The sequence below is a fragment of the Oryctolagus cuniculus genome, chromosome 3, assembly GCF_051225735.1.
Source record: "Oryctolagus cuniculus isolate XC-2025 breed Fujian yellow rabbit chromosome 3, ASM5122573v1, whole genome shotgun sequence".
Taxonomy (NCBI): domain Eukaryota; kingdom Metazoa; phylum Chordata; class Mammalia; order Lagomorpha; family Leporidae; genus Oryctolagus; species Oryctolagus cuniculus.
Genome location: NC_142869.1, coordinates 83604609 through 83632518, shown reverse-complemented (window position 1 = coordinate 83632518; position 27910 = coordinate 83604609). Strand labels below are relative to the sequence as shown.

The 27910-nt window shown below is 38.8% G+C and overlaps 1 protein-coding gene across 4 annotated transcripts in view; it reads right to left on the bottom strand.

Moving 5' to 3' along the window:
* Positions 1 to 27910, bottom strand: part of CCDC148 (coiled-coil domain containing 148) — a 314500-nt gene that overhangs the window by 175399 nt on the left and 111191 nt on the right. For all 4 annotated transcript variants that reach the window (XM_051849517.3, XM_051849516.3, XM_051849521.3 and 1 more), the window contains one exon: positions 16480 to 16618. In XM_051849517.3, the coding sequence (XP_051705477.3) occupies positions 16480 to 16618 (139 nt within the window). The remainder of the gene's footprint in view (positions 1 to 16479; positions 16619 to 27910) is intronic.

The following is a 27910-nucleotide window of genomic DNA, read 5'->3' as shown; positions in this document are numbered from 1 at the left end:
AAAAGGCTTCCATAGCCTTGGCAGCTCATGACAAGAGCCTAGGGTGATTACTGACGCCATAAACAAGAGTGTCAATTTGTTAAGTCAACAACAGGAGTCACTGTGCACTTACTCCTCATGTAGGATCTCTGTCCTTAATGTGCTGTACATTGTGATTTAATGCTATAACTAGTACTCAAACAGTATTTTTCACTTTGTGTTTCTATGTGAGTGCAAACTGTTGAAATCTTTACTTAATATATGCTAAACTGATCTTCTGTATATAAAGAGAATCGAAAATGAATCTTAATGTGAATGGAAGGGGAGAGGGAGTGGGAAAGGGGAGGGTTGGGGGTGGGAGGGAAGTTATGGGGGGGGAAGCCATTGTAATCCATAAGCTGTACTTTGGAAATTTATATTCATTAAATAAAAGTTAAAAAAAAAGAAAGAAAAAAAACTGAAATCTTGGAAATGAAGAACTCAGTAAGTTAAAAAGAAAAAAAAAATGTTGAGGGCCTCAATATCAGACTAAGACAAGCATAAAAAAGAATATCTGAATTTGAAGATAGGTCTTTTCAAATATCCTCCAGACCAAAAAATAAGCAAATAAGAATGAAAACAGTCTCCCAGAACTTTGGAACACTATTCTATTTGTGAGGAATCCTAAGGCAAAGAGAAGAGTAAAGGCTTAGGAAACTTTCCCAATACGCAATAACTAGAAACTTCCACAATCTAGAGAAAGGCTTGGACATCCAACCGCAGGATGGCCCATAAGGCCCCAAATAGATATAAATATCCTCACTGTAATATATCATAGTAAAACACTCAAAGCTACAACATGAAGAGGGAAGTCTAAAATTTGCAAGAGAAAAGTTCCAGATCATGTGTGAGGGAATCTCCATTTGATTTACAGATATTTTTCAACAGAAACCTTATAGACCAAGAAGGACTAGAATGACATATCCCAAGTTGTTAAAGGAAAGAACTACCAACCAAGAGTGTCTTACCTAGGGAAATTATCATTCAGAAATGAAGGAGAAATAAAATATTTCCAGAAAGGCAAAAGCAGAGGGAATACATTATCGCCAGATCACCCTTACAAAGTAAATTCAAGGGTATCTTCTATACAGAAGCAAAAGAAATATAGCAACCATCATGAAAATGTATGAAAGTAAAAAACCCACAACATAGGACTAGTGTTGTGGCCCAACAGATTACACTGCAGGTTGTCATGCTCACATCTCACAGCAGAGTGCCAGTTCAAGCTATAACTGATCCACTTCACATCCAGATTCCTGCTAATGTGCCTGAGAAACCACCAGATGATAGCTCAAGCACTTGGACCCCGGCCACTCATGTGGGAGACCAGGATGTTACTTCTGGGTTCCACATGGTACACCCTTGGCTATTGCAGCCATTTGTACAGTGAACCAGCAGATGAGCAATTACCCTTCACCTCACTTTGCCTTGCAAATAATTAAAATCTTTTAAAAAAATAATACATAGGGGCTGGCACTGTGGTGTAGCAAGTAAAGCCACCACCTGCAGTGCCAGCATCCCATATGGGCGCAGGTCCAAGACCCGGCTTCTCCACTTCCAATCCAGCTCTCTGTTATGGCTTGGGAAAGCAGTAAAAGATGGCCCAACTATTGCAGCCATCTGGGGAGTGAACCAGTGTATGGAAGACCTCTCTCTCTCTCTCTCTTTCTCTGCCTCTCCTTCTCTCTGTAACTCTGACTTTCAAATAAATAACTAACTAAATCTTCAAAAAAAAGTAATACATAAAATTTGCAAGGAAAAGCACATTCAAAATAGAAAAACTTTTTAAGAGTACAAGACTAAGTCATCATTTATCAGTAATTACCTCTAAATACAAACAGACTAAATTCCCTAATTAAAACATACGGACTGGCTGAATAGATTGAAAAACAAAACCCAATGATAGCTGCCCACAAGAAATATATCTCATCAGTAAAGACACACACAAACTAAAAGCAAAAAGGATGGAAGAAGATATTCCATACAAACAGAAACCAAAAACAAGCAGAAAAACTTGCACTTTTATCAGACAAAATAGACTTCAAAACAAAAATTGTAAAAAGAGACAAAGTGAGTCACTAATGATCAAGGGATCAATTTAACAAACAGATATAGGTGAAGGCATTGTGTTGTAGCGGGTTAAACTGCAGCTTGGGATGCCCGCATCTCATATCAGAGTGGTGGTTCAAGTCCTGGCTATTCCACATCCAATGTAGCTTCCTGCTAATGTGCCTGGGAAACAGTGGGTGATGGTTCTAGTACTTGGATCCCTGCCACCCACATGGAACATATAAGAGACCTGGATAGAATTCATGGCTCCTGGCTTTTGCCTTGCCCAGCCCTGGCTGTTGCTGCCGATCTCTCTCTCTCTTTGAATGTATGTGTGTATGCACATGTGTGTAACTCTGCATTTTAACCTTTTGTTAAAAAAAGAAGAAGATATATTTGCATATGCATGTCTATGTAACCCAATTTTATAAAGCAAATGTTAGATCTAAAGGGAGAGATAGGCTCCAATACAAAAACAGTGGATGACTTCAATAAACCACTTTCATCAATGGAGAGATCATCTAGGTTTAAAAAATCAGCAGAAAAACAACAGTAAAACTATAGACCAAATGAACCTAGAAGACATTTAGAGAACATTCCATCCAATAACTATAAGTACACATTCTCTTTATCATACATGGAATATTAGACCATATGTAGGGCCACAAAATGAGTCTCCACCAATTCTAAAACATCAATTAATATCATGCCTTTTTCTGACCATAATGGAATAAACCTAAATGTCAACAACAAAAGAAACTCTGGGAATTATAAAAATACATGGAGATTGAACAACATCTCCTGAATTAACAATGGGTCACTGAAGAAATCAAAAAGGGAAATTTAAAAATTTCTTGAGACAAATGAAAATAGAAACACAACATACCAAAACTCAAGAGGTACAGAAAATGAAGAATAAGAGGGAAGTTCATAGCACTACCTGCATTAAAAAATAGAAAGATATCCAATGAACAACCTGACAATGCATCTCATGGACATAGAAACAGAAGGAAAAACAAAACCCAAGCTAAAAGAATGAAATATAATAAGTATCAGAGCAGAAATAAATGAAATAGAAACTAAAGAAATTCAAAAGATCAATGAAAAGAAGAGTTGTTTTTAAAAAATAAATCAATAAGTACTTAGCTAGACTAAGAAAAAGAAAAGACTCAAAATTAGAGATGAACAAGGAGATATTACAACTTATACTACAGAAATACAAAGGACTATTAGGGACTATTATGAACAACTATATGCCAATAAAGTAGAACACCTAAAAGAAATGGAATCATTTCTGGATACATATAACTTACTGAACCATGAAAATGTGGAAAATTGGAACAGACCAATAACAAGTAATGAGATTGAGTCAGCAATGAAAAGTCTCCTGTAAGAAAACTTTACTGCTGAATGTCATGAAACTTTTAAGGAATAACTGACAACAATAGGGAGGAGACATTGATTTTAGCCCCAGGAAGATAACGGAAAAACAAGGGAGCGCCACATTCTCAGGGGATAGCTGGAGAGAATTTCCGTGGAAAACCTATAGAACAGAATAGAGACTTTGTGGAGCAGTGAGGACAATGTACACACATGCGGCAGCTAAGGATACACCACCAGAGACTCTCATAGCCAGTGGTTGGTGAGAAATGCCTTGTTTTCAAAGCAAGACCAGAGGAAGCTATGGCACCCTGTGCTTCACTATGATTTTTGTCTGAGGGAGAACTCTGAGACCCCTGTAAACTTTGAGAGCAGCCTGAGGAGCTGGTAGGGGACAGGGAGTCCACTTAGCTCCATGAAGGGAAGCCATGTTGCTTCCCTCTCCTCCCCTAACCAAAGTGCCAGACTCAGTCTGCTGAGGTGGAACTCCAATCACCCCTCCATTGGGCAGTTCACTCCAAGGATGGGGTAGTTTGTGGGGAAGAGAATAGATCCTCTTTACCCCGTGACTGTAAGGAATAAGTAACAACAATTCTTAACTTATTCCAAAAACTTGAAAGAAAAAGAACCCTTACAACTTATTCTACAAGACCAGCATGACTTTGATTCCAAAACCAAACAAAATACAACAAAAAAAGAAAACCATAGACCAATATCCATTATTAACATAGATGCAAAAATTCTCCACAAACTACTAGCAAATTGAATCTAAAACCAAATCAAGCATAATTCACACCGACCAAATGGAATTTATTCCAAGGATTTAGAGATAGTTTGACATATGAAAATCAATAAATTTTGTATATCACATCAACAGAATGAGGGATAAAAATCATGATCATCCCAATAGAGGCAGAAAAAGCATTCAATAAAATTCAATATCCATTCATGAAAAAAGCCTTGAACAAAGTAAGTATAGAAAGAATATACTTCTGCAATAAAAGCTACAAATGACAAACCCACAACCAGTATCCTCTTGAATGGGGAAAATCTGAAAGCATCTGAAATGGAACTGAACAGGGAGATCCACTCTCAATACTCCCATTTGGTATGAGCTAGAGCCATTAGGCAAGGGAAAGAGCTAAAAAGCATACAAGTAGGAAAATAAGTCAAAATATTCTTCTTTGCAGATGACATGATTCCATATATAGAAATAATTGAAGATTCCATCAAGAGACTCAGAACTGATAAAATCTATAAAGTTGCAGAACAGAAAATGAACACAAAAATCAGAAGCATTTTATAAACCAATAACAAACTCATTAAGAAATTATAAGAGCAATCTCATTCACAGTAACTTTAAGAAAATATCTTAGAATAAGTTTAACCAAAGATGTAAACGATTGCTACAATTTGAAAATTTTAAAACACTGATGAAAGAAATTACAGACACAGAAATGGAAAGACATTCTAAGTTCATGGATTGGAAGAATTAAAATTATTAAAATGACCATACACGTGAAGTCATTTACAGATTCAACCCAATCCTCAAAATATTAGTGACAGGCTTCTGAGAACTAGAGAAGAAATCCTAAAGTTCACATGGAGACATAAAAGACCCTAAATAACCAAAGCAATGTTAAACTAAAACAAAGCTGGAGGCATCACAATACCAGATTTCAAAACATAATTTAGAGCTATTGTAACCAGAATAGCATGGTACTCACATAAAATCAGACACATAAGCCAACACAACATAATAGAGATCCCAGAAATTAATCTATGCATCTAATGCCCCTAAAGCTTCACAAAGGTGTGAAAAACATACACTGAAGAAAAGGTAGTCCTCAATAAATGGTGCTGGGACAACTGGATATCCATATTAAGAGGCCTAAAACTTTACTCCTATCACCCACCTTAGACAAAAATCAACTCAAAGATTTAAATGTAGAATCTAAAGCTATGAAACTACTAGAATAAAATATAAGGAACACATTTTAAAACAATTGCATACACTGGTTTTTTTTGATAAGAAAGGCAAAACTAGACAAATGGGATTATATCAAACTAAGAAGCTTGGGAATAGGCTAACAAACAATTAACAAAGTAAAGAGACAACAGAATGGGAGAAAATATTTGCAATCTATGAATCTGATATGTATCCAGAATATATAAGGAACAAAACCCTCAATAAAAAAAATCCAGTTAAGAAATTGATAAAGATCTGAATAGGCATTTCTTAGAGAAAGTACAAATGGCTGACAAATACAAGAATAATGTTCAATAGCGCCTGCCATTAAGAAAATTTAAGATAAAAGCACAAAGTATCACTTCATTTTAGTTGGAATAACTCTTATCAAAAAGACAAAAAATAACAAATACTGGTGAGGATGTGAAGAAAACAGAGCATTTGTATACTGTTGGTGGAAATGCAAATTAATGTAGTCATTATGGAGAAACAGCTTGGAGGTTCCTCAAAAAACTAAAAATAGTTCCACCATATGACCCAGCTATCATTTTTCTGGAGATTTTGTTATATATATAACAAAATGAGCATATGGAGTAAATAGCTGCACTCCCATGTTTATCACAATACTATTATTCACAACAGTCAAGGGAAAGGGCACATAGAGCATGCAGAGACACATGCCAACCAATCCAATGTAAAAAGTATGAAAATCTTCATTTTGTTAATTGTAGAAAATATAAAAATCTTTAGTTAAAAATAACAGCTAGTTTAAATTGGCAAACAAAAAAGCGGTCTGCACCCTAATGTTTATTGCAGCTCAATTCACAATAGCTAAGACCTGGAACCAACCTAAATGCCCATCAACGGTAGACTGGATAAAGAAATTATGGGATATGTACTCTTTAGAATACTATACCGCAGTAAGAAACAACGAAATCCAGTCATTTGCAACAAAATGGAGGAATCTGGAACATACCATGCTGAGTGAAATAAGCCAGTCCCAAAGGGACAAATACCATATGTTCTCCCTGATCGGTGACAACTGACTGAACACCAAAAAGGAAACCTGTTGAAGTGAAATGGAAACTATGGGAAATGGTGACTTGATCAGCATAGCCCTGACTGTTAATGAACAACTTAATACATTATCCCTCTTAGTAGTTTTTTTGTCTGTTCTACTTAATAATTCTGTAATTAACACACAGTTATTCTTAAGTGTTGAAATTTAACTGAAATGTGATCCCTGTTAAACATAAGAGTAGGAATAAGAGAGGGAAGAGATGTACAATTTGGGACATGCTTAAGCTGACTTGCCCCAAATGGTAGAGTTAGAAACATACCAGGGGACTCCAATTTAATCCCATCAAGGTGGCATGTACCAATGCCATCTCACCAGTCCAAGTGATCAATTTCAGTTCACAATTGATCATAATGAAAGGACTAAGAGTCAAAGGAAGCACATAAACAAGTCTAGTACCTGCTAATACTAACTGATAGAATAAATAAAGGGGAGAGTGATCCAACATGGGAAGCGAGATACTCAGCAGACTCATAGAATGGTGGATGTCCTAAACAGCACTCTGGCCTCAGAATCAGCCCTAAAGGCATTCGGATCTGGCTGAAAAGCTCATGAGAGTATTTCAGGCATGGAAAGCCAAGACACTCTGGCAAAAAAAAAAAAAAAAAAAACCCTAAATGAAAGATCTCTGTGGGTGAGATCCCAGTGGAAAGAACAGGTCTTCAAAGAAGGAGGTACCTTTCTCTGAAGGGAGGAGAGAACCTCCACTTTGACTATGACCTTGTCTAAACAAGATAACAAGATAAGAGTCGGTGAACTCAAAAGGTTTCCATAGCCTTGGAAACTCATGACTGGTGCATAGGGAGATTACTGATGCCATAAACAGGAGTGTCAATTTGTAAAGTCAACAACAGGAGTCACTGCGCACTTACTCCTCATGTAGGATCTCTGTCCTTAATGTGCTGTACATTGAGACTTAATGCTATAATGAGTACTCAAACAGTATATTTCGCTTTGTGTTTCTATAGGGGTGCAAACTGTTGAAATCTTTACTTAATGTATACTAAACTGATCTTCTGTAAAAAAAAAAAAAAAAAAGAAATTATCAATTCCCAACTTGACTCTCACTGGGATTAAACATGACAATAGGTCTGATCTGATTTCATCATCATTTAAAAAATCATCTATTATTTTTCACTTTATGTTTGTGTGGGAGCAAACTGTTGAAATCTTTATTTAATGTATGCTAAACTGATCTTCTGTATATAAAGAGAATCGAAAATGAATCCTCATGTGAATGGAAGGGGAGAGGGAGTGGGAAAGGGGAGGGATGCGGGTGGGAGAGATGATATGGGGGGGAAGCCATTGTAATCCATAAGCTGTACTTTGGAAATTTATATTCATTAAATAAAAGTTAAGAAAAAAAATAACAGCTAGTTGCAGAAGTAATAGAATAAACAGGTAATAGAAAGATCAAGTTTGATAATTAACAATTTAAAAATGCACAGTGAATTGTTATATAGTACAAACCCATTACAAAATAAAATCCAGAATTAAGATCCAGAGCCAAGATGGCGGAATAGTGAGGGCGCGCACCGATAGTCCGGGAAAATTTAGTTTAATAAAAGGGGAGTTACGGTAGCCTCAGAAAAAAGAACCAGGAAAATATTGCAGACGAAACTCTTCTGGATCCAGTGGGCGTAAATCGGAGGACCTACTGGGAGAACAAGGTCGCCCACCGCGCGCGAAAGCCTAGCCGCAGGACCGAGCCGCGAGACCGAGCCGCGGAAGCCGAGCCGCGGAAGCCGAGCCGCGGGACTGAGCTGCGCAAGCTGCAGGGTCTGCGCGCAAGTGCTCAAAGGGGAGTGCAACAGCGGGGAGACTTGGGACGTCCAGGGCTCTGAGTCCACACATCGGCGCTGGAAGGGGAGCAGACCTGCGTGGAGAGCGTGGGAGCCCACAGTTCGGGACACCAGCGGCAGACTCAACACACCAGCGCTGGAACGCAAGGTGAGCCGAACCTCAATAACCCGAGACACCGGCAGGCAAGCGGAGAGAGGAGACTAGAGGGAACGACCCCTGGGGGGGGGACTTCACCAAGCTAACTGGAAGAGAGAGAGAGGGGAAAAAAAAAAAGGTGACTGGTATGGACACGGGTTTCTCTCTCTCCGCTCACCTCTCAAGGGCGAGCAAGACAAAGAACAGGCGCCATCTTGGACATACGTCATAAGCAGACCGACCTCAGGTCTGCACCGGCCCTGAGCCTAGCAGAAAAACCTGACTCTGGGCGGGGCGAATTAACAGGAGATTAGGACCTAGTAAATTTGTGGTGCTACTGAACTGAGACTGTGAAAAAAGAGACGGTGGGGGAGAGAACTCACGGAATTCACGTGAGCACTCTCCAGAGACGCTACAATTCCGTAACTTTGGCAACCCAGTGGGAGACTGAAGGAGAATTTGAGCCCACTCCGAGGGCTGAACAGATTCCCTGTGTGGTCCTTGGGAAAGAGCTTCCGATCTCTGGCTCCTGTGGGTATATCATTTGCCTGCTAACTACCTCCAACTTCATTCAGCTGTGCAGAATAACTTCCCTTTTGAATCAAAAAAAAAAAGAGAGAGAGAGAGAGAGGTTTACCACGCCCAACCTGGGAGTGTCACCTTTGGCACACCAAACAGAGCTCTCAAGCCACACCCATCTCAAGCCCTAAGGCTCCATCAAAAACAGATAGTCCACTTAATCTAGAGTCATAGTATAACAAGAAAAAGCACCACAGTGAAGAAACCAAATATCTCCAATATGACAAATAACAAACGCACAAACCAAGGTAATAAAAACAAGGAAGTCACCATGAAGCCCTCAAATGAAAAAGACACCCCAATTCAAGATTATGAGGATGATGACATAGAAGAAATGCAAGAAGCAGATCTCAAAAAATTGATAAGAACATTAAGAAGTTCTCAAAAACAAATTCTTGAACTACAGAAATCCTTAATGGACAAGATAGAACATCTCTCTCGTGAAAATGAAATATTAAGGAGGAATCAAAATGAAACGAAACAACTAGTACAACAGGAAACTTGGATAGTGACTGAAGTGAAGAATTCAATAGATCAAATGAAAAACACAATAGAGAGCCTTACAAACAGAATGGGTGAAGCAGAAGAGAGAATATCAGACTTAGAAGACAGAGAACAGGAAAGGATACAGTCAGACCAAAGAAAAGACGAGGAAATTAGGAATCTAAAACATATTGTCGGGAATCTTCAGGATACTATTAAAAAACCCAACATTCGGGTTCTAGGAGTTCCTGAAGGCATGGAGAGGGAGAAAGGATTAGAAGGCCTTTTTAGTGAGATATTAGCAGAAAATTTCCCAGGTTTGGAGAAGGACAGAGAAATCCTAGTACAGGAAGCTCACAGAACCCCTAATAAACACGACCAAAAGAGATCCTCACCACGACACGTTGTAATTAAACTCTCCACAGTGAAACATAAAGAAAAGATCCTAAAATGTGCAAGAGAGAAACGTCAGATTACTCTCAGAGGATCTCCAATCAGACTCACAGCTGACTTCTCATCAGAAACTCTAAAAGCTAGGAGGGAATGGCGAGATATAGCCCAGGTACTAAGAGAGAACAACTGCCAGCCCAGAATATTATATCCTGCAAAGCTATCATTTGTGAATGAAGGTGAAATAAAGACTTTTCATTGCAAACAGAAATTGAAAGAATTTGTTGCCACTCGTCCAGCCCTGCAACAGATGCTTAAAGATGTGTTGCACACAGAAACACAGAAACACGGTCATCAATATGAAAGAAGGTAAAGGAAGGAAACCAAGGAAGGAAACCTCACAGCAAAAGATCACAGGGAACTCAAAGCATATATTAGAACTTATCTTTGGCAAATGGCAGGGCAAAGTTACCACTTATCATTAGTCACTTTGAACGTGAATGGAATGGCCTGAACTGTCCAGTTAAAAGACACCGATTGGCTGATTGGGTTAAGGAACAAAACCCATCTATTTGCTGCTTACAAGAAACACATCTTTCCAACAAAGATCCATACAGACTGAAAGTGAAAGGCTGGAAAAAGATATACCATGCCAACAGAAATGAAAAAAGAGCGGGCGTAGTCATCTTAATATCGGACAACATAAACTTTACCACAAAAACTGTTAAGAGAGACAAAGAGGGACACTATATCATGATTAAGGGATCAATTCAACAGGAAGATATAACAATTATCAATGTAAATGCACCTAACTACAGGGCACCAGTTTATCTAAAAGATTTATTAACGGACTTAAAGGGAGACTTAGACCCCAATACAGTAGTACTGGGGGACTTCAATACTCCACTCTCAGAAATAGACAGATCATCCGGTCAGAAGATCAACAAGGATACAGTAGATTTAAACGACACTATAGCCCAAATGGATCTAACAGATATATACAGAACTTTCAATCCTACAGCTAAAGATTTTACATTCTTCTCAGCAGTACATGGAACCTTCTCTAGGATTGACCACATACTAGGCCATAAAGCAAGTCTCAGCAAATTCAAAAGAATTAGAATCATACCATGCAGCTTCTCAGACCATAAAGGAATGAAGTTGGAAATTAGCAACTCAGGAATCCCTAGAGCATACACAAACACATGGAGATTGAACAACATGCTCCTGAATGAACAATGGGTCATAGAAGAAATCAAAAGAGAAATCAAAAACTTTCTGGAAGTAAATGAGGATAACAGCACAACATACCAAAACTTATGGGACACAGCAAAAGCAGTGTTAAGAGGAAAGTTTATATCAATAGGTGCCTACATCAAGAAATTGGAAAGACACCAAATAGAAGAGCTTTCAATTCACCTCAAGGATCTAGAAAACCTACAGCAAATCAGACCCAAATCTAGTAGGAGAAGAGAAATAATTAAAATCAGAGAAGAAATCAACAGGATTGAATCAAGAAAAACATTACAAAAAATCAGCCAAACGAAGAGCTGGTTTTTTGAAAAAATAAACAAAATTGACACCCCATTGGCCCAACTAACTAAAAAAAGAAGAGAAAAGACCCAAATCAATAAAATCAGAGATGGAAAAGGAAACGTAACAACAGACACCACAGAAATAAAAAGAATCATCAGAAATTACTACAAGGACTTGTATGCCAGCAAACAGGGAAACCTATCTATCAGAAATGGATAGATTCCTGGACACATGCAACCTGCCTAAATTGAACCAGGAAGACATCGAAAACCTAAACAGACCCATAACTGAGACAGAAATTGAAACAGTAATAAAGGCCCTCCCAACAAAGAAAAGCCCAGGACCAGATGGATTCACTGCTGAATTCTACCAGACGTTTAAAGAAGAACTAACTCCAATTCTTCTCAAACTATTCAGAACAATCGAAGAAGAGGGAGTCCTCCCAAATTCTTTCTATGAAGCCAGCATCACCTTAATTCCTAAGCCGGAAAAAGATGCAGCACTGAAAGAGAATTACAGACCAATATCCCTGATGAACATAGATGCAAAAATCCTCAATAAAATTCTCGCCAATAGAATGCAACAACACATCAGAAAGATCATCCACCCAGACCAAGTGGGATTTATCCCTGGTATGCAGGGATGGTTTAATGTGCGCAAGACAATCAATGTGATACACCACATTAACAGACTGCAGAAGAAAAACCATATGATTATCTCAATAGATGCCGAGAAAGCATTTGATAAAATACAACACCCGTTCATGATGAAAACTCTAAGCAAACTGGGTTTGGAAGGAACATTCCTCAATACAATCAAAGCAATCTATGAAAAACCCACAGCCAACATCCTATTGAATGGGGAAAAGTTGGAAGCATTTCCACTGAGATCTGGAACCAGACAGGGATGCCCACTCTCACCACTGCTATTCAATATAGTTCTGGAGGTTCTAGCCAGAGCTATTCGGCAAGAAAAAGAAATTAAAGGGATACAAATTGGGAAGGAAGAACTCAAACTATCCCTCTTTGCAGATGACATGATTCTGTATTTAGGGGACCCAAAGAACTCTACTAAGAGACTATTGGAACTCATAGAAGAGTTTGGCAAAGCAGCAGGGTATAAAATCAATGCACAAAAATCAACAGCCTTTGTATACACAGACAATGCCATGGCTGAGGAAGAACTTCTAAGATCAATCCCATTCACAATAGCTACAAAAACAATCAAATACCTTGGAATAAACTTAACCAAAGACGTTAAAGATCTCTACGATGAAAATTACAAAACCTTAAAGAAAGAAATAGAAGAGGATACCAAGAAATGGAAAAATCTTCCATGCTCATGGATTGGAAGAATCAATATCATCAAAATGTCCATTCTCCCAAAAGCAATTTACAGATTCAATGCAATACCAATCAAGATACCGAAGACCTTCTTCTCAGATCTGGAAAAAATGGTGCTGAAATTTATATGGAGGCACAAGAGACCTCGAATAGCTAAAGCAATCTTGTACAACAAAAACAAAGCCGGAGGCATCACAATACCAGATTTCAGGACATACTACAGGGCAGTTGTAATTAAAACAGCATGGTACTGGTACAGAAACAGATGGATAGACCAATGGAACAGAATTGAAACACCAGAAATCAACCCAAACATCTACAGCCAACTTATATTTGATCAAGGATCTAAAACTAATTCCTGGAGCAAGGACAGTCTATTCAATAAATGGTGCTGGGAAAATTGGATTTCCACGTGCAGAAGCATGAAGCAAGACCCCTACCTTACACCTTACACAAAAATCCACTCAACATGGATTAAAGACCTAAATCTACGACCTGACACCATCAAGTTACTAGAGAACATTGGAGAAACACTTCAAGATATTGGCACAGGCAAAGAATTTCTGGAAAAGACCCGGGAGGCACAGGCAGTCAAAGCCAAAATCAACTATTGGGATTGCATCAAATTGAGAAGTTTCTGTACTGCAAAAGAAACAGTCAGGAGAGTGAAAAGACAACCGACAGAATTGGAAAAAATATTTGCAAACTATGCAACAGACAAAGGGTTAATAACCACAATCTACAAAGAGATCAAGAAACTCCACAAAAACAAAACCAACAACCCATTTAAGAGATGGGCCAAGGACCTCAATAGACATTTTTCAAAAGAGGAAATCCAAATGGCCAACAGGCACATGAAAAAATGTTCAAGGTCATTAGCAATCAGGGAAATGCAAATCAAAACCACAATGAGGTTTCACCTCACCCCGGTTAGAATGGCTCACATGCAGAAATCTACCAACAACAGATGCTGGCGAGGATGTGGGGAAAAAGGGACACTAACCCACTGTTGGTGGGAATGCAAACTGGTCAAGCCACTATGAAAGTCAGTCTGGAGATTCCTCAGAAACCTGAAGATAACCCTACCGTTCGACCCAGCCATCCCACTCCTTGGAATTTACCCAAAGGAATTTAAATTGGCAAACAAAAAAGAGGTCTGCAGCCTAATGTTTATTGCAGCTCAATTCACAATAGCTAAGACCTGGAACCAACCTAAATGCCCATCAACGATAGACTGGATAAAGAAATTATGGGATATATACTCTTTAGAATACTATACCGCAGTAAGAAACAACGAAATCCAGTCATTTGCAACAAAATGGAGGAATCTGGAACACATCATGCTGAGTGAAATAAGCCAGTCCCAAAGGGACAAATACCATATGTTCTCCCTGATCGGTGATGACTGACTGAACACCAAGAGGGAAACCTGTTGGAGTGAGGTGGACACTATGGGAAATGGTGGCTTGATCAGCATAGCCCTGACTGTTAATGAACAACTAAATACATTATCCCTCTTAGTAGTTTTTTTATCTGTTCTACTTAATATGACTGGTTTAATTCTGTAATTATCACACAGTTATTCTTAAGTGTTGAAAATTAACTGAAATGTGATCCCTGTTGAACATGGTGGTGGGAATGGGAGAGGGAAGAGATGTATAATTTGGGACATGCTCAGGCTGACTTGCCCCAAGTGGTGGAGTTGGAAGCATACCAGGGGATTCCAATTCAATCCCATCGAGGTGGTATGTACCAATGCCATCTCACTGTTCCAGGTGATCAGTTTCAGTTCACAGTTGGTCATGGTGAAGGGACTGGGAGTCAAAGGGAGCACATAGACAAGTCTAGTACCTGCTAACGCTAACTGATGGAGTAAATAAAGGGGAGAGTGATCCAACATGGGAAGTGAGATACTCAGCAGACTCATAGAATGGCAGATGTCCTAAATAGCACTCTGGCCTCAGAATCAGCCCTAAAGGCATTCGGATCTGGCTGAAAAGCTCATGAGAGTATTTCAGGCATGGAAAGCCAAGACACTCTGGCAAAAGATCTCTGTGAGTGAGATCCCAGTGGAAAGAACAGGTCATCAAAGAAGGAGGTACCTTTCTCTGAAGGGAGGAGAGAACCTCCACTTTGACTATGACCTTGTCTAAACAAGATAAGAGTCGGAGAACTCAAGGGGCTTCCATAGCCTTGGAAACTCATGACTGGAGCATGGGGAGATTACTGATGCCATAGACAGGAGTGTCAATTGGTAAAGTCAACAACAGGAGTCACTGTGCACTTACTCCTCATGTAGGATCTCTGTCCTTAATGTGCTGTGCATTGAGATTTAATGCTATAACGAGTACTCAAACAATATATTTCACTTTGTGTTTCTATGGGGATGCAAACTGTTGAAATCCTTACTTAATGCATACTAAACTGATCCTCTGTAAAAAAAAAAAAAAAAAAAAGAAATTATCAATTCCCAACTTGACTCTCACTGGGATTAAACATGACAATAGGTCTGATCTGATTTCATCATCATTTAAAAAAATCATCTATTATTTTTCACTTTATGTTTCTGTGTGGGAGCAAACTGTTGAAATCCATACTTAATGTATACTAAGCTGATCTTCTGTATATTAAGATAATCGAAAATGAATCTTGATGTGAATGGAAGGGGAGAGGGAGTGGGAAAGGGGAGGGTTGTGGGTGGGAGGGACGGTATGGGGGGGAAGCCATTGTAATCCATAAGTCGTACTTTGGAAATTTATATGCATTAAATAAAAGTTTAAAAAAAAACAAAAACAAAAACAAACAAACAAAAAAAAAAACAAAATAAAATCCAGAATTAATCAAAAATAATGGAAAGGGTAGGATGAGAGAGGATGGGATAATAGCCTTCGCTTCAGTTTATTCATCTGAAAATAAGAATAGCAAGAGTCCTTATCTCACCAACTGTTGTGTTGTGTTAAAGGATTTTGCTCGGGACTGATGCTATTCACATGTTGATTACTGGTGTTACCTGCTTAATTGGAAACAATTATAAAAATGAAGAGTATGTGATAATATTTTATTGCCCAGCTCATTAAAAAAATTAAGAGGCTAAGCATCCTTGTTTACATATAAGATGAGATATTGCGGAATTAACTGGTGACACAATAAATTCTATTTTCTTGCCTTTGTGGACTTGGCAACTAAAGGCCAAAGCAATAATTTCCAAATTTCTTCTACAGAAAATTTAAGTCATGCCCCTGAGTTCTGAAACTGGGGCATTTGTGTTGCTGATAAATCTAGGGGGAATAGGCAACCAAATGTGGTGGGGAGGGTATGGGTAAGCACCCTCCCCCAGGGCCAATGTTGGCTACCCCCTTGACTAGAAGGGCTGGGATCTGAAAGATTCTGTGGATGGAACACCTGTAGGTGGCAGAACCTCTGACTGTGGGTAGGTGACCATGCAAACACGTGGTTTTCAAACACTAGCGGAGTGGCCTGGGAGCCTCAGTGAAGAACAAACAGACGTGGAAAGAATAAATGTTGTCAGAGATCTCTCACCTTCTTACCTATTAAAAAAAAATGAGAAATGAGCTGTACAGGCTTTGAATCTATAACCCTATCATGTTTTAGAGTGCAACAAAGAAAATCAACTACCATGTAAAATATGTATTTTTGCTAAATAACTGCTGAAACAATTTAAGTTGTCAGTGTGTAGTTCAGGGTCCAGCACTCACCAAATCATGCCTAGATTTGTGAGGAAAGTATCTTTGTAACATGTCCAGATAGAGAGTCCTTCTGCCATAGAGATCTCCAGGATATTGGTCCAAAACAGCTTGATAAATCCAATGGTCTCCTTCATTGAGTTGGAAGTTTCTAGAAGCAACAAAAATGTCACACTATGTTGTGAAACTATGGAATCTAAAAGGTCTCAAAATGAAAATGATAATAGCTACATGAAGTAAGGTTATGTCTTCCTTTAATACATTAGCCAAATTTAATTTCAGTTACAGAAAAGTTTATAAATTCTAATTCAGTGACTTCGTTCAATCCTTTTTTGATCTTGCCGCGAGTTCCAGGCATAATGTGAAGGAGTTTGATAAGCAAAATACCTTTCAAAATATTTATTCTATAAAAAAAGGGAGAGAACGATCCAACATGGAAGCAGGATACACAGCAGACTCATAGAATGGCAGATGTCCTAAATAGCACTCTGGCCTCAGAATTAGCCCTTAAGGCATTCAGATCTGGTTGAAGAGCCCATGAGAGTATTTTAGGCATGGAAAGCCAAGACACTCTGGCAAAAAAAGAAAAGAAAAAGAGGACCTAAATAAAAGACCTCTGAGAGTGAGATCCCAGCAGAAAGAACGGGGCCATCAAAGAAGGAGGTACCTTTCTCTGAAAGAAGGAGAGAACTTCCACTTTGACTATGACCTTGTTTAAATAAGATCAGAGTTGGCAAACTCAAAAGGCTTCCATAGCCTTGGCAGCTCATGACAAGAGCCATGGGTGATTAATGATGCCATATACAAGAGTGTCAATTTGTTAAGTCAATAACGGGAGTCACTGTGCACTTACTCCTCACGTAGGATCTCTGTCAATGTGTTGTACATTGTGATTTAATGCTATAACTAGTACTCAAACAGTATTTTTCACTTTGTGTTTCTGTGTGGATGCAAACTGTTGACATCTTTACTTAATATATACTAAATTGATCTTCTGTATATAAAGAGAATTGAAAATGAATCTTGATGTAAATGGAAAGGGAGAGGGAGTGGGAGTTGGGAAGGTTGCAGGTGGGAGGGAAGTTATGGGGGGGGGGAGCCATTGTAATCCATAAGCTGTACTTTGGAAATTTATATTTACTAAATAAAAGTTTAAAAAATATTTATTCTATCGATCTTGCCTAGGACAATATTTTTAAAAATTATGACCAATGAATGAAAAATAATGAATTTTTTACATAGATTTATAAAGGAATTTTGTTTCTTCATAAAAGTTTCTATGTCCAGGTTGAAGGGAAATACAAATGTAGACAGTTCATTGAACAACTATATAAAGGAAAACACTGACTAAGGGTGATGCTTATTTAAGATGTGGCTTCAAAGGCAAGTCTACAAGTATTTTTTTCTTAACCCTCTTAACTTCTTGCTTTGTGGAGGTATTGCTAAGTACTAGTAGTGGGTGGAAAAAAAAGTGCAATGGTGTTAAATTTCAGATAACTGACAAAGTCATCTACAAATAGGATCCCGTCAAGTCACCCTCCCCCATTAATAAATCCAGTATTCTCCAAAATGTCTCGTTTAGTTTGGAATGCTTGCAGACACAAGTCTGGTTTGTGTCCTGCATGAAACATTAGCAGGGGCAGGCATTATGGTACAGTGGGTTAAGCCACTGCTTGGGATGCCCGAGTCCTGCTAATATGCCTGGAAAAGAAGCATGTGAAACTCACATATTTCAGTTCCTGTTTCCCACTTGGGAAACTCAAACAGAGTTCTTGGCCCCTGGCTTCATCCTGGGCCATCCCCAGCTGTGAAGGCCATTTGGGGAATGAACCAGCAAATAGAAAATATCTCTCTCTCCCTCTCTCTCTCCCTCATGTTCTCCCTCTCTCTCTACTTTTCATATAAATAAATCTGTTTAAAAATGCATTAGAAAGTCGTATGCAGAATGAAAAGATTGGGCTATCAGCTTGAACTCTAAACTGAATTAATCTTTTTAAATTCTGAGTTTATTTGCATATCATTATTCCTGCTTAATAAATTTGAATAATCAAATACAGATGCAATCAGAGGAATATCATTAGCAGAAAATAATTTCCTTGATCCATTGGAAACTTGCCATTGTTTATTTCTACTCTACCAATGGTCTTATACTTTAAAGTTAATTGTGCTATTCAAAGAATTTTTATATGCCATCCATGCCCCTGAAAAATATTTGACAACTTAAAACAGAATAAAATGCCCTTCAAATCAGTTACACTCATGGGAATCCCACTGTCCTCATACAAGGTTACCTAGTTTCTGTAAAATACTTCTTAATTCTGATAAGTAGCAATTAAGGCAAAAAGTTACTTTTCAAGGAAAATCCACACTACAACGGGAAGAAAAAGAGGGTTGGAGATGTTCTACCAGGAAGAAGCAGTGCTCTGGTATGAGATAATTATTGCAAGAAAGAATTTAAGTTGAACTCACTCACCGAACACACTAAGTACTTTGATCCTATCTGAATCACTTACACATGCATAGAAAGTGACAGCTTTCTGCAAATAAGGCATCTCAAATACGAGATTTAAGCCAGGAGAAGAGCTTACCTGAGGATATTTTGCATTTAAGAAACCGTCAGGTTTTCATGTACAGTATCTTGGGTCATTTCTCATGTAACCCATTTTTGTTCATGGTAGCATTAATGCATTTTGAAAGCTGAGTTAGTCACATAAATTACTACACAACAACAAAAAGAAAGGAACTGAAGTCTGTGTCCTCACTGATGTTTTTAAACTGTTGTTGTAATCAGAGGGACCTGAACATAGTTTGAATTTCCATCTTTAATTACAAATGTAGATGGATATGTGCTGGGGATGAGGGAGTGGCAGAATCTATGTCCAACAGGTTCACTGTTCTTTCAAGTTGTCACTCATTTATGTAATTGATGCTGTGGGTCCCTTGTCCAGATTGCCTTTAATAGCTGGAGTTCCCATCAGAGAGATGCTGAGTCTTGTCTGATAACTCATAAATGCCCCTCCCTTCCCCAGAGAACCACCAATAACTAACAAGGGTTATGGAAGGCCAGTTCACTTGCTTCCACAAGGGGTCAAGTCTGTGCTCTCGCAGTGAAACTTCATAGCAAGATTAGGGTAACTTTGTCCAGTTTTCACTGCCTGGTCATTTTCCTTCCCTACTGTGCTGCCTTCACAACCCATCTCCCTAAAAATCCCTTGTTTTAGGAATTCTTGTTTCAGCTTTGTATCTACAGAACCCAACCTAGGAAAATCTACAAGCAATCTGACCCATAATTCTCAAAAGTAATTTAAACCTTTTGGTGAATGGAGTACTTCTAAACTAATTGCTCTGATGAGCTCTCCCATTGAATGGTGGTGCAAAATTGTGACAGTCCTCAAAGAGAAAGTGCGAACAGCAAACATTTACAGAAGTGTTTTTCAAATGAAAGCATTCATTAAGCAACGTACACTGCTATAAATAAATACAGCAGCAGGAGAATTTGTGGCACTCAGTGCATTTTTATACATTGCATGAATGTATTAATTAGGTGCCATTTTAGTGATCACATTAAATCCACTTAAACCTGTGAAACAATTATAAAACTTTAAAAGAAAATATTTCAAACCAAGGACACCATGAACAGTCACCATATCCATTCTGACCTTCTTGTTGATTTCGGAAGCTTCATGTCCCAACAGCTTTTTCTAGTTTCCACAATTACACAAATTGGAAGTCATTTTTCTAGTACACATAGAATAAAAGTGAAAAATATGCTCAAAGAAAATAACATAAATACCCACAGTGCTATCATTTTTAGAGAATTTATAGCAGTTTCCAGAGCTGCAGGCTTAAATCTTGAGGCAAATATTCACATGGGCAATAATAATGGCCCAGCCATAGATTTCTGTCAGAATGCTGCTTGTGAGGAAGGGAGAAAACTGGCATCACAGCATACATCCCCTTACACACGGAGCCTTTGGACAATAAAAACCCAAGAGACATTTTTAAACCTAATAGCCTTTTCACCACAACAAAGTAGCCATTTTCTGGAAACATGGCCTTAAACCTCTAAAATAAAATAAAATCCAATACTTTCTGCATTTTTAAGTCTAAACCTAGACATTTATCTTTCCTAATCTAACCCTCATTATTTCTTTGTACAGAAAAAAAAAATCCATATAAAATGGCTGAGACTAAAGTTAGCTTTTACCTTTCAAAGTTCTTGCTTAACTGCTGTGCTGATGATGATAATGACAGAATTAGCTAAATTACAAAGGGTGAATAATATTCTGAACCCTTAACTTCTTTGAAATTATACAGTCATTTTTTAGAAATTCACAAAGAAAATCTTGCGCAAAACTTAATTATACTAAAATTTTTACAATTAAGAAAATAACTGTAGGTTAAAAACAAGTTAGCAATTTTCTGCAATTTCTATTCTTTTTGTCCATTCAACTTCTCTAAGTTCTTGGTAACTTTTGTTTTTTATGATAGCACACCACAAGGCGTACAGCTTGCAGGTTTATCGAGCATGCTTAACACTTCAGGAAATTTCAGCCTGAAGAAAGATGAGGTTTCACCACTCAATCCCACTTGCCATCCCTACACCAAATACTGAAGTCCACAGAAGTCAACACTGGAGAAACCCTGTAAGACATAAGTACCAGCAAAGACTTCTTGGAAAACACCCCAGAAGCACAGGCAATCAAAGCCAAAATTAACATTTGGGATTGCATCAAATTGAGAAGTTTTTGTACTGCAAAAGAAACAGTCAGGAAAGTGAAGAGGCAACCGACAGAATGCAAAAAAATATTTGCAAACTATGCAACAAATAAAGGGTTAATAACCAGAATCTACAAAGAGATCAAGAAACTCCACAACAACAAAACAAACAACCCACTTAAGAGATTGGCTAGGACCTCAATAGACATTTTTCAAAAGAGGAAATCCAAATGGCCAACAGGCACATGAAAAAATGTTCAAGATCACTAGCAATCAGGGAAATGCAAATCAAAACCACATTGAGGTTTCACCTCACCCCAGTTAGAATGGCTCACATTCAGAAATCTACCAACAATAGATGCTGGAGAGGATGTGGGGAAAAAGGGACTCTAACCCACTGTTGGTGGGAATGTAAATTGATAAAGCCACTATGGAAGTCAGTCTGGAGATTCCTCAGAAACCTGAATGTAACCCTACCATACAACCCAGCCATCCCACTCCTTGGAATTTACCCAAGGGAAATTAAATTGGCAAACAAAAAAATGGTCTACACCTAAATGTTTATTGCAGCTCAATTCACAATAGCTAAGACCTGGAACCAACCCAAATGCCCATCAACAGTAGACTGGATAAAGAAATGATGGGACATGTACTCTGTAGAAAAATATACAGCAGTCAGAAACAATGAAATCCTGTCATTTGCAACAAAATGGAGGAATCCGGAAAACATCATGCTGAGTGAATTAAGCCAGTCCCAAAGGGACAAATATCATATGTTCTCCCTGATCGGTGACAACTAACAGAGCACCAAAAAGGAAACCTGTTAAAGTGAAAAGAACACTATGAGAAACAGTGACTTGATCAGCCCTTGCCCTGACTGTTGATGAACAACTTAATATGTTATCCCTCTTAGTGTTTTTTTGTTCTAGTTAATACTATTGGTTGAACTCTGTAATTAATACACAATTATTCTTAAGTGTTGAAACTTAACTGAAAAGTGATCTCTGTTTAATATAAAAGTGGGAATAGGAGAGGGAGCAGATGTACAATTCGGGACATGCTCAAGCTGACTTGCCCCAAATGGTAGAGTTAGAAACATGCCAGGGGATTCCAATTCAATCCCATCAAGGTGGCATGTACCAATGCCATCTCACTAGTCCAAGTGATCAATTTCAGTTCACAATTGATCCCACTGATAGGTCTAAGAGTCAAAGGGATCACACAAACAAGACTAGTGTCTGCTAATACTAACTGATAGAATAAAAAAGGTAGAGAACAATCCAACATGGGAAGCGGGATACACAGCAGACCCATAGAATGGCAGATGTCCTAACAGCACTCTAGCCTCAGAATCAGTCCTTAAGGCATTCAGATCTTGCTGAAGAGCCCATGAGAGTATTTCAGGCATGGAAAGCCAAGACACTCTGGCAAAAAAAAAAACGAAAAGGAAAAGAAAAAGAGGACCTAAATGAAAGATCTCTGGGATGAGATCCCAGTGGAAAGAACAGGCTATCAAAGGGGGAGGTACCTTTCTCTGAAGGGAGGAGAGAACTTCCACGTTGACTATGACCTTGTCTAAATATGATAAGAGTCGGTGAACTCAAAAGGCTTCCATAGCCTTGGCAACTCATGACAAGAGCCTAGGGTGATTACTGACGCCATTAACAAGAGTGTCAATTTGTTAAGTCAACAATAGGAGTCACTGTGCACTTACTCCTCATGTAGGATCTCTGTCCTTAATATGTTGTACATTGTGATTTAATGCTATAACTTGTACTCAAACAGTATTTTTCACTTTGTGTTTCTGTGTGGGTGTAAACTGTTGAAATCTTTACTTAATATATACTAAATTGATCTTCTGTATATAAAGAGAATTGAAAATGAATCTTGGTGTGAATGGAATGGTAGAGGGATAGGGAAAGGGGAGGGTTGCGGGTGGGAGGGAAGTTATGGGGGGGGATAGCCATTTTAATCCATAAGCTGTACTTTGGAAATTTATATTCATTAAATAAAAGTTAAAAGAAAAATTCATTTGGGACATCAGCATCTCATATCAGAGTGTGCAGCCACACTCAGGCACATGCTTAACCTACTATGCCCCAGGGCCAGCCCATGCCCCAACCTTTTAGAGACTTCGTTAGCCAATTCTCTTTAAAATTAATTTATTCTTATGTATGTGGAAAAGTTACGGGGTAACAAAAAAAAAAATACTGAAGTCCACAGAAGTCAATTCATTATGATTTCCCAGGAAGTGACTAAGTAAAGAATGTGGATCACAAGGACCCAGGCTGACTACATCTGTTATTCTACCTGTTTGAGTCATTCCAAAAACCTTAAATTCACTGACAATTTAGCTCCTGGTTCCCCTGACAGTCGTATTTAAACCACTTCCCTCTGGTACTGGTTCCACGAAATAGGGTTGGAGTAAGTGTGGCAAACAGAATCCATAAGGATAAACAAGTCTATGAAACTAAACATTCTGGCCAGCGCCGCGGCTCACTAGGCTAATCCTCCACCTAGCGGCGCCGGCACACCGGATTCTAGTCCCGCTCGGGGCGCCGTATCCTGTCCCGGTTGCCCCTCTTCCAGGCCAGCTCTCTGCTGTGGCCCGGGAGTGCAGTGGAGGATGGCCCAAGTGCTTGGGCCCTGCACCCCATGGGAGACCAGGAGAAGCACCTGGCTCCTGCCATCGGATCAGTGCAGTGCACCGGCCGCAGCGCGCCGGCCGCGGCAGCCATTGGAGGGTGAACCAATTGCAAAGGAAGACCTTTCTCTCTGTCTCTCTCTCTCACTGTCCACTCTGTCCACTCTGCCTGTCCAAAAAAAAAAAAAAAAAAAAAAAAAAGAAACTAAACATTCCGTTTACACACAAGCTGAGAGCTGTTTGATGTTTCCTCAGGGTGGAAGGCGCTTTCTAGGCAAATGGTCCTTGGTGCCTTCTGAAGCTAGCTAATGGAGCTATCAGATCTGAGCGCTGCCAGAGTTGTGGTACTTGTCCATGTGAGTCTCACCTAAAGGATAAACCCTCTTAATGTGTATACCAGTGTCAGGAGACACGCCATGCTCCTCCACTAAGATGCAAGGTTGAAGGGACCATCAATGTATTAACATGGATAAACAATAGCTCTGTCACAATCCCCTTGTCTGACTGCACCAGATCTGACCCTCTGGAAAACACAACTCTACCTCACTTGTCAATGTGCTTTTTCCAAATCAGATGCATCCAAACACCCAGTCTGAGCAATGTGGCTCCTGAAATTGTCTTCTTCCCTACTAGACTAGATCTACCCCCATCCCATTGTCTAAATATGAATCCTCAAAAGAACTTTTTTTAAAACTTATTTTCATTTTTATTTGAAAAGCTGGGGATGGTGTGGGAAGAAAGAGATCTTACATCTACTGGCTTAGTCTACGAATGCCTGCAACATCCAGGCTGGGCCAAGTTGAAGCCAGGATCCAGGAGCTCCATTCAAGTCTCCTATCTGGGTGACAGGGACCCAACCCAACTACTTGAGCCATTATCTGCCGCTTTCTATGATGCACATTAGCAGGTAGCTGCATTAGAAGCAAAGTAGCCAGGACCCAACCAGGCACACTGATATGGGATACAGGCATCCCAAGTGTCGACGTAAGCTGTTGTACCAAATGCCCATCCCTAAATATAAATCTTTGATCTTCAGTCTGGTTTCCAGGCAACTCTCTGGTCCCAGACTCATTTCTGAACAACAGAATCTGCTCCTTTGTAACTTCTATTTCTAGAAGATCCATTCCCACTTGATAGTTCTAATCTCCAGATTCCTGGGTTCCACTCAGTCTGGCTACTCATCTGGAAGCTGACAACCAAAATAAACTAGATTTTCAACAGCATGGTCAAAACCTATTGAATTGAATAATAATAACAAAAAAGTGACCCAAAGAGTAAAGCAAGAACTTGCATCAGCTAAAATTACATTCTTCTGAGAAGTAAAAGCAAAGTGAAAATTTGTCAGGGTTCTAAAAGGAATGGCTGAGTTTCCTTTTAAGATCATTTATTTGAAAGTTTCACTCACACACACACACACACACACACAGGGAAGACGGGGAGGGAGAGGGGTTGGGAGAGTGAAAATATACATTCACTGATCCACTTCCCAGATGGCTGTAATGGCCAGAGCTGGACCAGACCAAAGCCAGGAGCTTCATCAGGGTCTCCAAAGTGGGTGGGGAGGCCCGAGCACCAGGGCCATCCTCTGCTGCTTTTCTCAGACCGTTATCAGGGAGCTGGATCAGAAGTGGAGCAGCCACAGAGGATGCTGGTGTCACAGGTGGCAGCTTTTCCTACTATGTCACAACACTGGCCCCCCAGAATTTCTTATAGAATGGATTAGGGAAAGGAATCTGATCAGAAGAGGATGCTGAATGATTTATTTGAAACCTGCTCTTTACAAATACTGAGCAGACTCTTGCATTCAGATTTTTTTAGTTTAATGTATAGAAAGCTTAATATTTTATTTAGTATATTTTTAAAGGCAGTGGGAATGAAGGGCATCCCCTTAAACAGCTCTCTCCTACCATTATTTAAGGAGAAACTACAATTTCTAGTGGAAGTTTTGAAATAATATAATCAAATCAAGATAAAACAGCTTGTTTAAAATGTAATGGCTCAGCCCTTGTATGCAGCCTAGGAAGCATCACAAAAAGGAAATTGTAGGAGACAATGCCCCTTCCCCAGCTTCAGCCCCACCAGCGTGCTGATTTTATGCAGGATGTACCCGCCTCTCCCTACCTTCTTCCCCACTTCAGGGAGAGTGTGCCCATCCACAAACCTGGGAGTGAATTTGATGGACCTCGAGCCATTCACAGACATCCATTCACAAGTTTTCAATTTCTTTAGCCAGTGTCTGGAAGGAGCACAGCAAAAGGACCCAATTCTAGCCAATGAAATGTGGGAGGAAATCTTCTAAGCAAAGGTTTCCTAGCTCCTGAGAGTCACAAAGACAGAAAGGGCCCTTTCTAGGCCCTGTGTGTTGTCATGTGAAACTGCTTCAGTCATCTGGCAGGAGGCCATCTAACCTGCAGGAATGTGAGGCAAGAAAGGCAGAAATCCCAGTCACATTGGACTTGGACTTCTCTAACGCTGGACTTCTTAAATAGGAGACTGCTCTACTACCTAAGTGACTTTAAGATGGGTTGAGAATTAAAGCTAAAGATATCCTAACCCCTAGATAGCTGAAGAAAGAGCATTGGCTTTTTAGATGTCCTCACATCCTAATATAGATTTGGAAGGAAAGGATTACAAAGGCTGTGGAGATGAAGAGACCAGTACCTAAAGTAATAGACACTCCTCAACCAACCAGGGGCAGACAAATGTGCAAACCCGTTTTGAAGATAAGACAAAGCACACCTAAGCTCAAATGAATAGACTCAGTAAAGACAAGATCATATACAAATACATTATTTAATCTAACTTTTAAAAAAATCTTTATATTGAGCCAAATTCTGCCCCCATGTTAGTATTTTCCTCTTTACCACACTTTAAAATGTTCTTGCCCCCACCCCCAAAAAAAGTAAAGTTGCATACGGTTACTTTATGTAGACATTATGACTTAATTTTTTACTTCCAAAAGCAAGAATAATAAAATTGGCCAACTTCAGCAGGATGCTATGAGGAAAAATTTAATTAACCATCACCAGAGCTTCTGAAATTTTAATTGCCACATAAAAATGCTATAACATCACCTCAAACCAACTACCAGTCATCATTATGAAATTATAAGAATGGATTAGAAGAATGTTGGCTTTTTCTTCTCAGTTTATTTTTTAGACATTAACAATGTTCAACTTTATGTTCTTTTATAGGCACTAGTATGGAAAATAAACATGAACCTGTGAATGTAGTAATTATAATTTCTAACACTACTAGTTCTTCATAGTGTCAGTTCTAATGATATGGTTTCCTCAAAGAATTATATTTTAACTGAAGTTGGATTTCAAGGTACAATGAGTAGGGAAAACTGTTTATGAGCAATTGATTTTGTATATAAAATAGATGTTATAATTTTTCTCACGTCAAAATTGCATGATCTTGTCCATAGGAATTTTAATCTTGTCTTTGCATATAACTACACATATTATCTTAATAACAAAGTCTATTTGTATCTCCAAGTCAAAAAATAACCAATGTCAATTGTCTTGGACACAAATCTGTCAAGCTGCTATGTTTCCATTTTCTCCAATTGATTTACTCAAGATTAATTTGATTTCATACCCAGTGAAGAACAGAAACCTCTTGAAAATTACTTTCAACCCCCCATCCTGTAAATACTCAGATTTTTTCAGTCTCTTGAGTATTGAAAATGAAGCTTCTGCACCATCACACTGCGTGGTCTCTTGCAGGAAAAATCGTACTGTGAAGCAGTAATACTAACAATAAAGACGCTTGAACTAGGCGTTCATAGCCATAATCACGACTGACTTTTCACAAGTATGTAACATGCAAAGAATTAAGCAAAGGAAAATTCTAAGGCAAATTTGGGGAACCCTACAGAAACTGGACCCATTTTCCCCCTTGATAAAATTAATTCCACCGTAACCAAGATAATTTAAAATGTATTTTATTTCCACAACAAACCCAACATAGATTGAATTAGCACCAATTGTGGTTTCTGGTTCAAAAAACAGTAGTTGAAAATAATTACTGTGATTATTCTTGATGTGTTTAAGGGAATGCTACTAAAGACACATG